This window comes from Dryobates pubescens, chromosome 2 (assembly GCF_014839835.1).
Source record: "Dryobates pubescens isolate bDryPub1 chromosome 2, bDryPub1.pri, whole genome shotgun sequence".
In the NCBI taxonomy this organism is placed as follows: Eukaryota; Metazoa; Chordata; class Aves; order Piciformes; family Picidae; genus Dryobates; species Dryobates pubescens.
The window spans coordinates 50329241-50344096 of NC_071613.1; the positions used below are offsets into that span (position 1 = coordinate 50329241).

The 14856-nt window shown below is 50.0% G+C and overlaps 1 protein-coding gene across 5 annotated transcripts in view; it reads right to left on the reverse strand.

Annotated features, from left to right (window-relative positions):
• Positions 1-575: 575 nt before the first annotated feature.
• The window catches only part of PKP4 (plakophilin 4), a 94436-nt gene continuing 80155 nt past the window's right edge, over positions 576-14856 (reverse strand). For all 5 annotated transcript variants that reach the window (XM_054177426.1, XM_054177410.1, XM_054177418.1 and 2 more), the window contains 11 exons: positions 11555-11738; positions 10667-10784; positions 9625-9816; positions 9311-9484; positions 8310-8460; positions 5532-5727; positions 4077-4161; positions 3855-3972; positions 2558-2689; positions 1877-1950; positions 576-932 (listed from right to left, as the gene is read on the reverse strand). In XM_054177426.1, the coding sequence (XP_054033401.1) occupies positions 684-932; positions 1877-1950; positions 2558-2689; positions 3855-3972; positions 4077-4161; positions 5532-5727; positions 8310-8460; positions 9311-9484; positions 9625-9816; positions 10667-10784; positions 11555-11738 (1673 nt within the window). In that variant the 3' untranslated portion in view covers positions 576-683. The remainder of the gene's footprint in view (positions 933-1876; positions 1951-2557; positions 2690-3854; positions 3973-4076; positions 4162-5531; positions 5728-8309; positions 8461-9310; positions 9485-9624; positions 9817-10666; positions 10785-11554; positions 11739-14856) is intronic.

Consider the following 14856-nt stretch of genomic DNA (forward strand, 5'->3'; position numbering starts at 1 on the left):
AACATTTCCTTGGATTATTTTATTTCTCTTTTTTTTTTTTTCTCTTTTTGGAGGGGGTGGTGGTGGAGGATGATGTTTCAAGCTCCCTGCTGAACGACACACGGCGCTACAAACGGATGGCACTTGGAAACCGAGGTGGCATTCCCGTATTTACACCGACGAGAGAAAATTTACACGACGCAGTAGCATACAATCTTGACACTGAGTAATAGCAGTAAAACAAGGGCATCCATTGTGTGTTTTGTTTGGTTTGGTTTCTGTACAAACTATCAGAACAAGACTTTTATTCACATTAAAAAAAAAAAAGGAAAGGGGGGGAAAAAAAAAAGAAGAATCAATCAGCTGCAATTTGCTCTGACCCTACCCACCTTCCAAATTCATTTTCACTCAATTCTCAAACCTTTCATCACGTGGCCCACACCCTCACCAGACTACAGGAGCTACAAGTAAACTCTACCTAACACCTAAACAGAGCAAAACCCACCCCTGCCAAGCTTACCTTCCTGACAATTCCTCCACTCAAAAGAAAAAAAAAAGTTTTAAAAAAACCAACCCTAAAATCTTCCTTTTTCCTTCTTTTCTGATTCACTTTCACATTTCATAACCCAAACAACAAACGTGGCCCATTCCGTTTCTTCTCAAAGCAAGGCGAGAAACGCACGGCTGTTCTTTCCTCTGTGATGCTACACCCAGGAGTCAGGTGAACCTGGGTACTGTTCTGCTCTGTAAGAGGAGCGTCTGGTGGAATAAAAGTCTACGTAGTTTGTGGTGGATTTCAGTCCATACTGTGCTGTGTAATCGGACGCGGCAGGGAAGTGAACTCGGTCATCAAAATAGGGGTCTTCGTAGCTGTGTGGGGACTGCAAGTATAACCTGTACGTGTCATAGTTCTTTCTGGTGGTGTCTTCTTGGCTGTAGTACAACTGATGATGCTGTTGACAAAATGAGAGGCACAATAAGCTTTCAACCTGTAATTAGCTTGTCAAACTTGTATGCCGATAGAGAAGAGTTCAGTGTGGCTCTACCAGTGATTGAACTAACACAGGAGTCAAACCTCCATGGAAGGTACCTCCTTTTTAAATGAAACTTAATGGAGGAGAAACCTCTGAGCCTGCCTGCAGGTCTCCTCCTACACTCATATGATCACAGAATGTTAAGAGTTGGAAGGGACCTCAAAAGATCATCTAAGGCCAACTCCACTGCCAGAGAATAGGATAGGATAGGGTAGGGGAGGGGAGAATAAACCAGGTTGGAATAGACCTTTAGGATCAACCCATCACCCAACACCACCTAATCAACTAAACCATGGCATCAAGCACCCCATCAAATCTCCTAAACACCTCCAGTGATGGCGACTCCACCACCTCCCCGGGCAGCCCATTCCAATGGGCAATCACTGTCTCTATGAAGAATTTCTTCCTAACACCAGTCTAAAGCTCCCCTACACCAGATCACACAGGAACACAACCAGGCAGGTTTTGAGTATCTCCAGAGAGGGAGACTCCACAATCCCCCTGGGTAGCATGTTCCCTCACAGTGAAAAAAATTTTCCTCACTGGGACCTCTCCAAGAACAGTACTTTGGAACTTGAGCAGAAAGTACAGAACATGTCTACATCTACCAAAAAAGCCCCAGTCGAGTCAGAAAAGCAGCCTCAGATGCCACCACAAGAAGAACACGCTAAAATAGGTGACTATAAAAAGCAAGCACAAAGGGGATAGAGACAGACAAGCAACTGTCAGTGTACACTGATGCCAGTAACAGATTCACTGTGCCACAGACACTCTGAATGAGCCCTCAAGCTGCCACACAGTGCCCTGAAACTGACACCGTGTGCTGTCATCAGTGCTAGTTCAGAACAAAGTCTTGGAGTCACCTGTAGTCGTCTGTTTTGTTCTCTTGCTGGTGAGGAATAGGAACTGATGTAAATTGGTGAAGCTTTGCTGGAACCTGTAAGAAAACAGTTTATGGCATAAGCTTCAGTCTTCATTCTTGCACCTCTAAGCCTGTTTGCTTCTGTTTTACTTAAAAAGAAATTCTGCAGTACCCAAACTGTTGACCCTGCAGGTTTTAGTGCCTGCTAGTAATGCACCACCACAATACAGGCACACGCTGAACCTCAGCAGGAGTCAGACTGAAGTCAAGAGCCTTTGCTGCATGGCTGGGCTTGTTTTACAGACTCATAAATAACCTATAACACTGGGAATTTCCCTCTCAAGTTTTGTGACTTGGGTCAAAAAGGAGGAAAAGGGAGATCAGGGAAAACGTGGAAGTTTGTTATCAGTTATTATTACAACATACAGCCACACGTTTTCTAACATAACAAGATACAGAATGTATCTTGCCCAGAAGAGCAATCTTCTGTGGTAGGATTTTAAACAGAAATAGAGATTCCAACTCCCTTTCATCTTCCAGCCTACCAATAGCCCCTCCCTGGCTCGGGTCACGTGTGAGGTTTCAAAGATGACTTCAGTACAGTGAACGACCACGGAAAACAAGCGGAGGCAGTCAGAAGCCATGCAGAGTCAGCCAGCCAGCTGCAGCCCAGCTGCCTTACCAGTGTAGATGTCTTTATGTGCGATGCCGTCGCCCTGGCTGCTGTAGTACTGCACAGGGGGCTGGGTGCGGTCGTACTCGGAGCGGGGCTCGCGAATGCCCAGCAGCGCCGGCGACGAGGACGTGCTGCCAACTGCCGCCAACAGAGACACCATCAGTGTGCACCACACCAGCCCTGCCCACACCCAGCTTGCTCTGCACCCCCTCCTCATCCCCTCCATCCTTAGGGATTAACAAAGGAGAGATGTGGGTAAGGGACAGAACTAGGACATGGTTCCTGCTGGGTGAGCACCTCAGTGAGAGCCATGGCCTTAACAGAGATCTGCTGCGTCACAGACAAGAGGGAGCTGGAGAGAATACAATGCCCAGTGAAGACACTGTACAAAGCTTCCAGTAGGTTTGGTATCAGACCCCTCATGAAGAGCCACAGAAACATTCAGGTTGGAAGAGACCCTCAGGATCACCAAGTCCAACCGACAACCCTACTCTACAAGGTTCACCTCTAAACCATATCCCCAAGCATCACATCCAAACCGCCTTTAAACACCTCCAGGGTTGGTGACTCAACCACCTCCTTGGGCAGCACATTCCCATGCCTGACCACTCTTGCTGTGGAAAATTTCTTCCTAATGTCCAGTCTAAGAGCTACACCCTGGCACTGAAGATGTTAAAGGAACAAAGGTGAGAACTATATGAGGAGTCAGAGAATTAAGGTTTCTTTTATTACTTTGGCTCATCCAAAGGGACATTCCATAAGTGGGAGTAAGAACAGGCCTGTTGCTTTCTGTGCTACAAGTATCCATGTGTTCTGGAGCTACACCTAATGCCAGGTGCCACAGCTTTGTGGAGGGGAACAGCTGGTTACAAATCCAGGTGTGTTCTCTGAGAGCCTGGCACCAAGCCTCATCTGCCCTCAAGGACTGCCCACTGGCAGCTGGCAGGTACAAGTGCTCTGGCAGCACACCACTTGGTGTGCTTCATCCAAAAGGAACACAACTCACATTCTCAGACTGCACCAAGGAGTAAGTGGCAAGATTTGCTGTAAGGTGCTCTTTACCCAAACTAGAATGCTCACATGGAGCATTCTGTGGAATCCTGTGGAACCTGAAGCCAGCCAGCAGTAATGGTGGCTGGAGGTAATACTCAGTGCACAGAGGACTTATGTTCAAATACAAAGAGAGACAGCACAGGCTCCATGTTTTGCACAGGATGAGCAACAAACTAAGAGGCTGTTTTGAATCAAAACCAGGGGATAGCAGGTACACCTCCAGCACATCTCTTTACACCTCCAGACTGACCTGACTGCATGATGGGTGACATCTGTTGATTTGTTGTTGATAGGGAAGGATGCGACTTGAATCTCTCTCGCTCTAGTGTTGACACTGGTGTTATAAAATGACTTTGATTCCATCCATCCTGTGGAGTGGCAAGAAGAAAGCAATATCAAAACAAATGACTTCTCCCTGACTGAGGAGCTCTGGCAGAGCTGTTTCCCACTGCAGGCTGATGCTGCCATTTACCTTTTTATAGATGCTGCGCAGATCCCGGTACTGCCAGAGCGTGTTCAGCACCTGAGCAGCTGCCTTCACAACCTTCAGCGATGATCTAGGGATGTGAAGAATGCTAAATTACCAGAAAACCACTGAATTCCACATAAAAAGAAAGGGTGTCCCTGAGGCATACAACAACCTACACCTCGGTGCTGTGAAGCAAGCCAGGTCACCTCAACGCATGACTGCACTGGCACCGTGTGCCCAGAGCTGTGCCAGCACCCCATCAAAGGCTGGTGCAGAGCCTGGCAGTCACTTCCCTTGCCAGCCCAGACACTTTCACTTCAGGTTACTCAGGTGAGGAATGCAAACAGAAGGGCTTCTGTGTGTCACTGTCTGCAAGAATTAAAGCTCAGGAAAAGATACGTTCTATTTAGTGCATTGCATACAGAGGCGACACGCTTTCAATCAACGTACAAAACTAGCTGTAGGAAAAGGTGAAACAAGAGCTGGTATGGGGAGCCTCCAGCCATCCTGACTCCAGGACATCCTGACTTCCAGCCAGACTGTTCTTGGTCCTGTGCTGCACAGCTGAAAACCTCTACTGTTTGGGAAAAGGTGTTTTCTGCTCTCAAAAGCAAGGCTAGGGAAATGGTTCTGGCCGTCATTAAAGCCATGCCAACATTTTAAGGAGAGAAAGTGGCGAGCTGGCAGTGGTGCTAGAAGCAGTGGTTTGACAGGAAATGTCACAGTGTGACATCTGTGTTAAACATGTGCCTTTTCCTGCCACTAGGATGACTCCTCCAAATACAGATTTTGAAGACTGAAAACACTTGCAGTTGATAAGGAACTTGAATTAACTTCATAAAGAAGGCAGTTTTAATGCCATCACCAGGTTTCACACAGGTTTAGTACACCCTGGTGCCTCACAAATGCAAGTGCAGAGGTCTCCACAGACCAGTGAAGTCAGAGCAGCTGCTCCTGCAGCTGAGTCTGGGTCCCTTGACCATCAAAAGTATCGTTAAGTTGTGGATACTCAGAGTACAGCCCAGTCCCTTCTGGGACAAAGCCTTTGTGTAAATGTGGTTTGTATAAGTCACACTGACCACTTTCTGTGGAAAAGGTCCTTTTCCTTCCTTCCTTCCTACCTGAGACAATCCCACCAGCCAGGTGAGCTGTCTGGTGGGGGCCAAGTGGCCAGGCCAGATGTAATTAGTATTGGGATAACTCTGAGCAGCTCTAAATGTTTTGCTGAGCTTGATGGTGTTCTGGAGAGGACAATTCTATTTCATACCACTGAGCGTATCACCGATGTGGCTCCTGCAGGTGACTGTCAGAGCCCTGCAGAGGGCACGGTGGGAGAGCTGTGAGACCCCCACCGGGGCTGCCGGAGCAGGTCCTGTTGACTCAAAGGGCTGCACACATGGTTGAGCACTGGAAGTGGGATGAAGGGACAGCTCAGGATGGACTCTGCCGCCTGCTCACCTGTCCCCTCTGCCCTTCGTTATGTTCACCAGCTTCTCGATGCCGCCGGTGTCGGCCAGGGCCTTGGCGTTCTCCATGTTCTTGCTGGTGACCTCGTGCAGGGCGCAGCAGATGGCTGCCACGGTCTCATCCGACAGCACGCTGGGGCCGTTGCCCCCGGGCAGGCGGTTCACCAGATCCCGCATGGCGTACTTGCCTGCAACAGCCACCAGAGAAACAGCTGAGGGCACGGTTCGGTACCACACGTCTGCAACTAAGGGAAGCACAGCCGGCAGCTTGAGGGAGGTGATTCTCCCCCTCTACTCCGCTCTGCTGAGACCCCACCTGGAGTACTGTGTCCAGTTCTGGAGCTTCTATTACAGGAAGGATCTGGAGGTACTGGAACATGTTCAGAGGAGGGCCACGAGGATGATCAGAGGGCTGGAGCTCCTCTGCTATAAGGACAGACTGAGGGAGCTGGGGCTGTTCAGTCTGGAGAAGAGAAGGCTCCAAGGAGACCTAATTGTGGCCTTCCAGGATCTGAAGGGGGCTACAAGAAAGCTGGGGAGGGACTTTTGAGGGTGTCAGGGAGTGACAGGACTGGGGGGAATGGAACAAAACTAGAAATGGGTAGATTCAGATGAGATGTGAGGAAGAAGTTGTTCCACATGAGGGTGGTGAGACACTGGCACAGGTTGCACAGGGAAGTGGTAGAAGCTTCATCCCTGCAGGTTTTTCAGGCCAGGCTGGATGTGGCTGAGCAACCTGCTGTAGTGTGAGGTGTCCCTGCTCATAGCAGGGGGGGTTGGAACTAGATGATCCTTGAGGTCCCCTCCAACCCTAACTATTCTGTGATTCTATGACTCATCACAGAGCTGCAGCAGAAAGCTACAACAACGTGGGAACAAAAGCATGGCAGCCTTCCACCAACTTGCATTTTCACAGGGTCAAGAGAAGGCAGAGACCAATTCTTGATTTTGGTTTTTTTCCCCCTTTGGAGCGTGAGAAGCTGCCTTTCTGCATTAGAACAGGAGCATCCCTAAGCAGGGAGCACTTGGAGAAAGCAGGATTGCTCAAGGAAACACCAGGCTGTTTGTTGTGGCTGAAGGAGTGCTGCACCTCCCCACATTTATGGGAGGGCTACAGAGAGCCTTGCAAGTGGCCTGGGATTCTTCCTGACACTGCTCCCATCACCTGCTGCCTTGCAGGAGAGCAGGGCCCAGCCCTTAGAATTTCAGTTCCTGAGCAATGCACAGAAGAGTTGCACTGCAGGCAAAGGGAATTGACTAAAGCTCTCACATCCCCTCTTTAGGCCATGCTGCTAATGGAATGATTAATGGATTTTATTGAAGACATCTATTTGTACACAGCAGTGACTAATGAAGAAGCTTTACACAAAGCCATTAGCTAGCTATTTGCATAACGTGCTGAGGGAAAAAACACCCAAAAAGGAATTCTGCAAACAAAGGGAACAACTTCTCAAACAGCCTGGAAAGATGTCAGCACCACTAGTGCTGTACCCAGCCATTCCCTGTCACTGCTCCTCCACACTTGTTGGCACCTGCTCATTTATCCTGGGGTTTGCTGGAGCCCCCAGTCTCTCATTTCCTTCAGCATTTAGACCATGTAAGGAACAGTGGTTCCTGTCCCTACCAAGGGCAATGAGGTTGCATAAAGCAGACCACCAGCGTGGGGTGATCTGTGGCTCACTTCATGCCTCAGCACGTCACACAAAGCTGAGAGCCTCTCTGGAAAGCCAATAACTCATCCAGCCTTAGGGCCCTGGCAGGGCAAGGGAACAGGTGGAGGTGTGCTCCTGAACTGAAAAGCTGTGCCAGGAAGGGGAGAAAAGTATCCTGACAAGAGAGTGTCACCTGAGTGTGACCTGCACATGGCTGAGGCTGCAGAACAGAGGCTCTTTTATTCATTTCTTGTGCATGTAACAAGTGACTCAGAGACAGCTGTTCTGAACAGCCAGGCTAGAGAGGCTTCGGAAACACAGAGGAGAATTCTGTTATCTGTTGGAAAGCAGGATACTCTTACATGTATAAATAGCTGCTCTACACTTATCCCACTGGCCTAGAACAGGGGAAATGCTCCTGGAACAAAAGTGGAATTTTTCAGATGATGACATGTGTTGGCAGGGCTCACTGGAGTCACAGCGGTGTGAAGCCAAGGGTGAGGCATGTCCAGCACTTCCATGATAGACTGAGATTCCTGATCAAGGCAGGGAAAATGTTGTTTGGCTTTTTAAAGGGATAGATTAGGAAGGCACAGCTGAATGCTTGAAGTATTAAATATTGAGGATGACAAAAGGGAAGCTGTCAGTTTTTCTGGCAAGCACCCTAGCTGGTGACTTCATTCAATGCAGACTTTCATGGAGAGGATTTCTCCCCTCTCTCCCTGTCCAACACTACCAAATAAAGTGTTTACTGAGGTACTGGCAGCACAGCTGCCCTAGCCTCTTAGAGTATGTAGGAGACCTTGGCACTCTCTTAAGTAACTGATGAGCTCCAAGGAGGTGGAGTCGTGTTCTCCCTCACATTCCCATGCAGCTGAGTTTAGCTGAGGTGACTTCCAGCTGCTGCCAAGAGCCCCCCATGCAGGCTGGCTGAAGGCAGACTGAAATGTCACCGTGACTCTGAGAAACTGCTGTGTTAAACAGGCTCACTGCTGTGGCACAGGGACACTGTACAGCAGCCAGCAGTGCTGCCTCCGTGGGCAGAATCTCACAGGGGCACCACCTCAGCGCGAGCCTGCTGCCGGCCACGGCGCTCCCTGCAGCGGCTCCGCGCTCACCGATGAGCTCCTTGTTCCGCACGTCCAGCGCCATGTTCCGCAGGGCAGTCGCCACAGACGAGACCACTCTGTCGTTGTCCATCCTCAGCAGCTCCACCAGGATGGGCAGCCCCTTCTCCTTCCTGACAGCGGCTCGGATGTACGCTGCGAACTGGCACAACACTCGGTCATCACCCACAGACCCGCAGCGCTCCCCTGACGTGCTCTTGCTGGGCTGTGACTCTCCAGCACGCTGCAGGACCTTCCCCGCAGCACAGTTCAAATGCCTGCTCTACAGCCACAAAGGCTTGGCTCTGGCTTGCTTTTCGCTCCTCCCCTTACAAAGCAACGCTTAAAAAATGTGGTCTAAGAGATGAAATATCTTAATCAATGACAAATCACCTACAGAGGAACAGTTTTGTTAGTTTCTTTGCCTTGTTTTTTGTTTGTTTTGGTTAGAGACCAATTCCATAATGATTCTGGAAAGGTCTGAGCTGTTTTTTCACAAGCAAAGAAAGCAGCTAAGGTGTTTTTTTGACTCTCTCCATGACACACACAACATGCCTGCAGTGTTCTCATGTGGTGCTCTGTAACATACCATGTGTAAGGGCCACAAGCAGAAAAGGAGGGTGATAGAAAAGTCACACAAATAAGGCAAACACAAACTATTCATTCATGCTGGCCTACTGTGACAGCACCTTCCCACCACAGCTCATGGCTAGAAGACCATTTTGACCTGCTCTGCACTGAAAGCAAGCTTTTTCTTTTGCTGTTCTGTGTTCATTTGAAACAATCAGGACCAGTTTCCAGGTCAGTTTCCACCCTGCTCCTCCTGGCTGCCCTCTGTCACTACTCTTGCCTGTGGCAGCACCATTCCTGCCGCGCACCAGCACTAGCGATGCTCTTGAGACAGAAGGGCCCAGGTGCACCCTTGGACCATTCATGTTCCTTCCCGACACAGCCCAGCATTCTAGACACCAGCTATGACACAACTCCAGGAGGAAGAGCAGGACTTGCCATACCTTCCAGTTGCCTGCAGAGAGGTTCTGGAGAGATCCTGCAGAGCCCTCCAGGGTGGCTGGGTTGGAGCTCTCCGCCAGCAGCGTTAGGTACGGCTTCACCACGGATGGGTGCCACAGCATCTCCACACCTTTGGGGGACTTGGAAAATCCTGGGATGGGGCCAACTCCGTCCCACTGAGAAATGAACACAGATCTGTAACTAGGGGAGGCCTCTCTGGTTTTCACTCATGATATTGCTTTCCTTCAAGCAATGCACTGCCCACCATTAGCCACACTGCTGTTCATACATTTGGACTACAAGAAAAGAGGCAAACCTGCTCCTCCTGGGAAGTTTTTTTTTTCTTCTTCTTTTTTTTCCCCCAGCAGCTGGGCTCTGAGTCTTTGCTAGGCGACTCCTTTCCCAACAAGTCATCCAGTTCATTGATTCCCAGCAGCCGTGCCTGAGGGACCTCCAGCTCCAAGCGGTAAGAAAGGTTTCTCAGGGTGCACACGCAATTTTCCACTGTCTGAAGCCAAACCAGGAAGATACTGTGTCATCAGTTGCTCTCTTACAGAGTGATAAGCCAAACTAAGTAAAGGAGAAAAGGCATCTGGAGCAGAAGAGCCGAATTCTAATTCAGGGCCTTGGTCATTGGTCTGTTTCTCTGGGAAAACTGCACCCTCTCTCCTGATACCCTCAAATATAAGCATGTGTCCAACAGCAACCTCTGCTGCAGTGCCTTATTTCACAGATCACAGGCTCACAGGATGTCAGGGGTTGGAAGGGACTTCTGAAAATCATCCAGTCCAACCCCCCTGCCAGAGCAGGACCACAGCACCTAGCACAGGTCACACAGGGACACATCCAGATGAGTCTGGAGAAGGAGACTCCACAACCCCTCTGGGGAGCCTGTTCCAGTGCTCTGGGACTCTCACAGTCAAGAAGCTCCTCCTCATGTTGAGGTGGAACCACCTGTGCTGGAGTTTACAACCATTGCCCCTTGTCCTATCCCAGGGTGCAAGTGAGCAGAGCCTGTCCCCTCCCTCTTGACTCCCAGCCCTCAGATATTGGTAAACATTGATGAAATCTCCTCTCAGTCTTCTCTTCTCCAGACTGTTTGTTACTGTTCTGAACATGAAAAACACAAGTGATGATTTTGTTTTGTTGAAGACTGGAAACAGGGATGAGAAGCAGCAGCACAGAGAGTGACCCTGCAGCATGCAGCACAGTTGGACTGCACATCAGGAACCCGGTGCGGGAAGGGACCCCAGCCCAACTGTGCGTATGGCAGCACTGAATGATTCTTGTGCCACCCCAGAAGGTCCTGTCACACATGGTGTGGCACTCAGAGTCACCCAGATGGAGTGTGCACACACCTTGCTGTCGTAATCCGAGGTGTTCACACACGTGTGGATCACATAGAGCAGCGAATCCACCAGCCCCTCGCAGGACCTCATCTGCTTCCGGGCCTCCTCTCCTGCCGAGCTCAGGTTCCTGCAGGACAAACAGACAGGGCACGGTCACAGACAGGCACCCATCTTCTTCCCAGCTGCCTACATGCCAGAATGGTGTGTCACAGTACCACAGTACATTAAAAGTTGGAAGAGACCTCCAGAGGTCATTGAGTCCAACCCCCCTGCCAAAGCAGGATCACTTAGGGTAGTCTGCACAGGAATGCATCCAGGTGGGTTTTGAAAGTCTCCAGAGAAGGAGGCTCCACAACCTCTCTGGGCAGCCTGCTCCAGTGCTCCATCACCCTCACTGTAAAGAAGTTTCTCCTCATGCTGAGGTGAAACCTTCTGTGCTCAAGCTTGAACCCTCTTGTCTTATTAGTGTGCACCAACAAAAAGAGCTTGGCCCCCTCCACTTGACACCCACCCCTCAGATATTTATACACATTGGTCAGATCCCCTCTCAGTCTTCTCAAGACTGAACAGCCCCAGGGCTCTCAGTCTCTCTTCACAGGAGAGATGCTCAGGTCCCCTAATCATCCTTGTGGCTCCCTGTTGGATTCTCTCCAGCAGGTCTCTGTCTCTCTCGAACTGGGGAGCCCAAAGCTGGATGCAGTATTCCAGGTGAGGTCCCACCAGGGCAGAGCAGAGGGGGAGAAGAACCTCCCCAGACCTGCTGGACACACTCTTCTTGATGCACCCCAGGATCCCATCGGCTCTCTTGGCCACAAGGGCACATTGCCGTGCCGGGGTGTCACCTGCAGAGCAGCAGGGCTGTCGGGAGCCTCAGCGCTGCCCCCCCGCGGCAGTTACCTGAGGCAGCCTGTGGTATTGCGCAGCACCAGGGAAGTCTGGAATTTGATTTTGTGATCCTCGTCGAAGGAAGAGCTGTTCCAGCCCGAGTGGGGCACGATCACCGCGCTCGTCAGCGGCGCCAGCGCGTCTCTGATGATTGTCATCTTCACCGCGTCGCACGAGGACAGGTTCCAGAGGACCCCTGCAGAAGAGATTCCCTTCCCGTGAACTCGGGAGAGACTTGGCAAACAGCAAGCAGCACTAACAGCTAAAAAGGCCTCTCTTTGGACAGGAGAAGAACAATTTACCTATGCAAAACCAAAGGAAACAGACTGAGCCTGCACTGTAATTTTACTCCAACGGCTGCCATTAGAGGATTCACTTTACAGACTGCAGTAATCTCTCTCAGCTTCAGAGCCGAATGTGTGCCACAGCCTTCGCTGTCTGCCTGCAGTGTAAGCAGGTGACAGCCAGAGAGTCCCTAAGGGAGCAGCCACTGGCAGTGCACACCGTCTGTGCGTGGGTGATCTGCTCCCTAGTGGCATTTCCAGGTGGTGCTTCATTAGCTCCAGCCAGCCAGCAGTCTGGGGTGAAAGGCATACTCATCAGAAGAGAAAAGGCTCTGAAGATCAAGGGAGGTTCTCCTCCCCCTCTAATCTGCCCTGGTGAGACCTCACCTGGAATACTGTGTCCAGATTTGGGCTCCCCAGCTCAAGAGGGACAGGGATCTGCTGGAGAGGGTCCAATGGAGAGCTACTGGGATGATGAAGGGACTGGAGCACTGCCCTGTGAGGAGAGGCTGAAAGACCTGGGGCTCTTCAGTCTGGAGAAGAGAAGACTGAGAGGGGATTTAATCAATGTTTATAAATATCTGAGGGCTGAGTGTCAAGAGAGAGGGGACAGGCTCTGATCAGTTGCACCTTGTGACAGGACAAGGAGCAATGGATGTAACTCCAGTACAGGAGGTTCCACCTCAACATGAGGAGGAACTTCTTCATGTGAGGGTCACAGAACACTGGAACAGGTTTCCCAGAGAGGTTGTGGAGTCTCTTTCTCTGGAGACCTTCAAAACCCATCTGGATGTGTTCCTGTGTGACCTGTGCTGGATTCTATGGTCCTGCTCTGGCAGGGGGGAGGTTGGACTCAAGGATCTCCGGAGGTCCCTTCCAACCCCTTACATCCTGTGACCTGAACTCCTCATCCTGCTCAAAAAAAGGCATAAACAGGGTGGATCCTCAACAGCCCTGTAAGAAAGAGGCTTAGGAGAGGGAAGAAACAGATCATTATCCTGATTGATTGGAAACTTGGAGATTAAAATTATAAACTAGGTCTTAAAAAGGATCGTGGAAGAGATTAGGCAATATTAAGAGAGTGTTTACACTGGAAATCTCCAACACCCTGCAGGCAGGACAGCTAACAGCTAGCAGCTGAAAAAGGTCATGAGAACATGAGAGCAAGAATGAAGCGAGAAGAGCCCAAATCTCTGGATGTCATGGCTGGAAGATAATCAGTGTTTGGCAAACATGAGGGCTTGTGACAGACTCCTGAAAGTATGGCAAAGATTCATTGACTGGCAGCTGGGTGGGAGAGTGCTCAGTGAAGGCCCCAAGTGTGTGACATGACACAGGTCCCACACCAGGCGGAACCTGGAAAGGCAGAATCTGAAAAGGAGGAGCGGGAGAAGAGAACTGGAGGGGGGGGATATGGTTTGGGTTTTTCCCAAGGATAAATGTGGGATGAACAGGCTGCACTGATCCTGCCACTTTCTGACATTGCATGCCTGAGGGACTGGGCACTGAAGGGCTGAGCATACAGAGCTGATGTAAAAATCCTGCTGAAACCTTCTTCCTGGAGACTGCAGCAAGAAGCCTGCAGTCTGGAGTATTTTGCATTCACCTGCTAGCCACAGGAAATTGCATTTCCACGACAGCCCCATTGGATTGCTCCCATTACCCACATGGCTTTCACTTGGGACTGGATCTTGAACGCCTAGCTTCCTCAGAAATACATCCCAGGGGACGAGAGAGGACATGGTGCAGGAGTGAACAAACCACAGCAGAAGTTTCTAATAGAGCCACACACAAACAAGAAGTCCAGAGCCCTGCACCTGTCCTGTCCCAGAGCTGGGTAAATAGCAAACTGTGACTGGGCCATAGAAACCCCTTGGTTTCCGTCCTCTCTGAGGACATGCTGCTAAGAGCTTCCCCTCAGCAGTCTGGAGGGTGCTGGAACAGGAACATTCAGAGCTCTGCTGCAGCTGCTCTCAGACCCTTTGAGCACACAGCCTTCAACTCCTGGAACTTCACCTCACCCACTCCACATCCCAGGCATTTTCACAGTCCCAATGTGGCACAACACCTGGCTGATATTTTTGTGCACAACTGGTCTTGTCACTGGCACCCACCTCTGGTTACCTGAAAATCCCCTGCTGTAGCCCAGACAACCTGATCTAGTGGAAAGTGTCCCTGCCCATGGCAGGGGGGTTGAAAATAGATGATCCTTCAGGTCCCTTCCAGACAATTCTGTGATTCTGTAACATAAGGCTCCTGTGAAAACGACACATTTCTGCCCAGCAGCTGGACACAGAGCAAAGCAAACCCAAACCTTTGTAAACAGCAAAAGCAGAGCATCTCATTCACAGCCTGACAGTCCTGAGGAGCTGAAGAGGGAAACTCTACACAATGCATAGTCCACATCTTGAAGTGTTCAGAGACTCTGCATGCTGCTTCTACCGTGACAGGCCCACTTCAGAGCCATGCTGGAAGTATTATCTGTGACTTTTAACTCCAGCTCCTGTGCAGAGAGACTTCCAGTAACTAAAGAGAAGGGTTACAAACAGGGGAAAGAAACCAGTTTTAAACCAAGTACTCTTTACAGTTCCTGTGAAGGGCTTTGCCATAAGAGCTTTTGAGTGATTCTCAAGAGTTGTTCATGGCTTCACCAGGCTTTGCATGGCATTCCATTTGCACACTCAGAATCAGCTGAAGTTTATTTGTTCTCCAGGTTTAAGAGTTTGATCACACAAGGCAAACTATTTCAAATCCATCTCCAAGCTGATGCTGTAAATCTCTTCTGTGACTTTGCCCTGGCTAAAGAAAATACTTCATGAGTAAGTAACAGCAAGAAATGGAAGTGCTGCACTGGCCTCTAGCTTCAAGAATGCTGAAACTTTTTGCCATGCAATTTGTGATGCAAGCTGGAAGTTAGATCTCACCTAAACCTCCTCCCTGCACCCCAAATATTTGTGGGTAAAGCAAATTATCAAGAGAAACTCTGAGTCTCAGACTACTCTCTGTGACCCAGCAAATGGAGGGAAACAG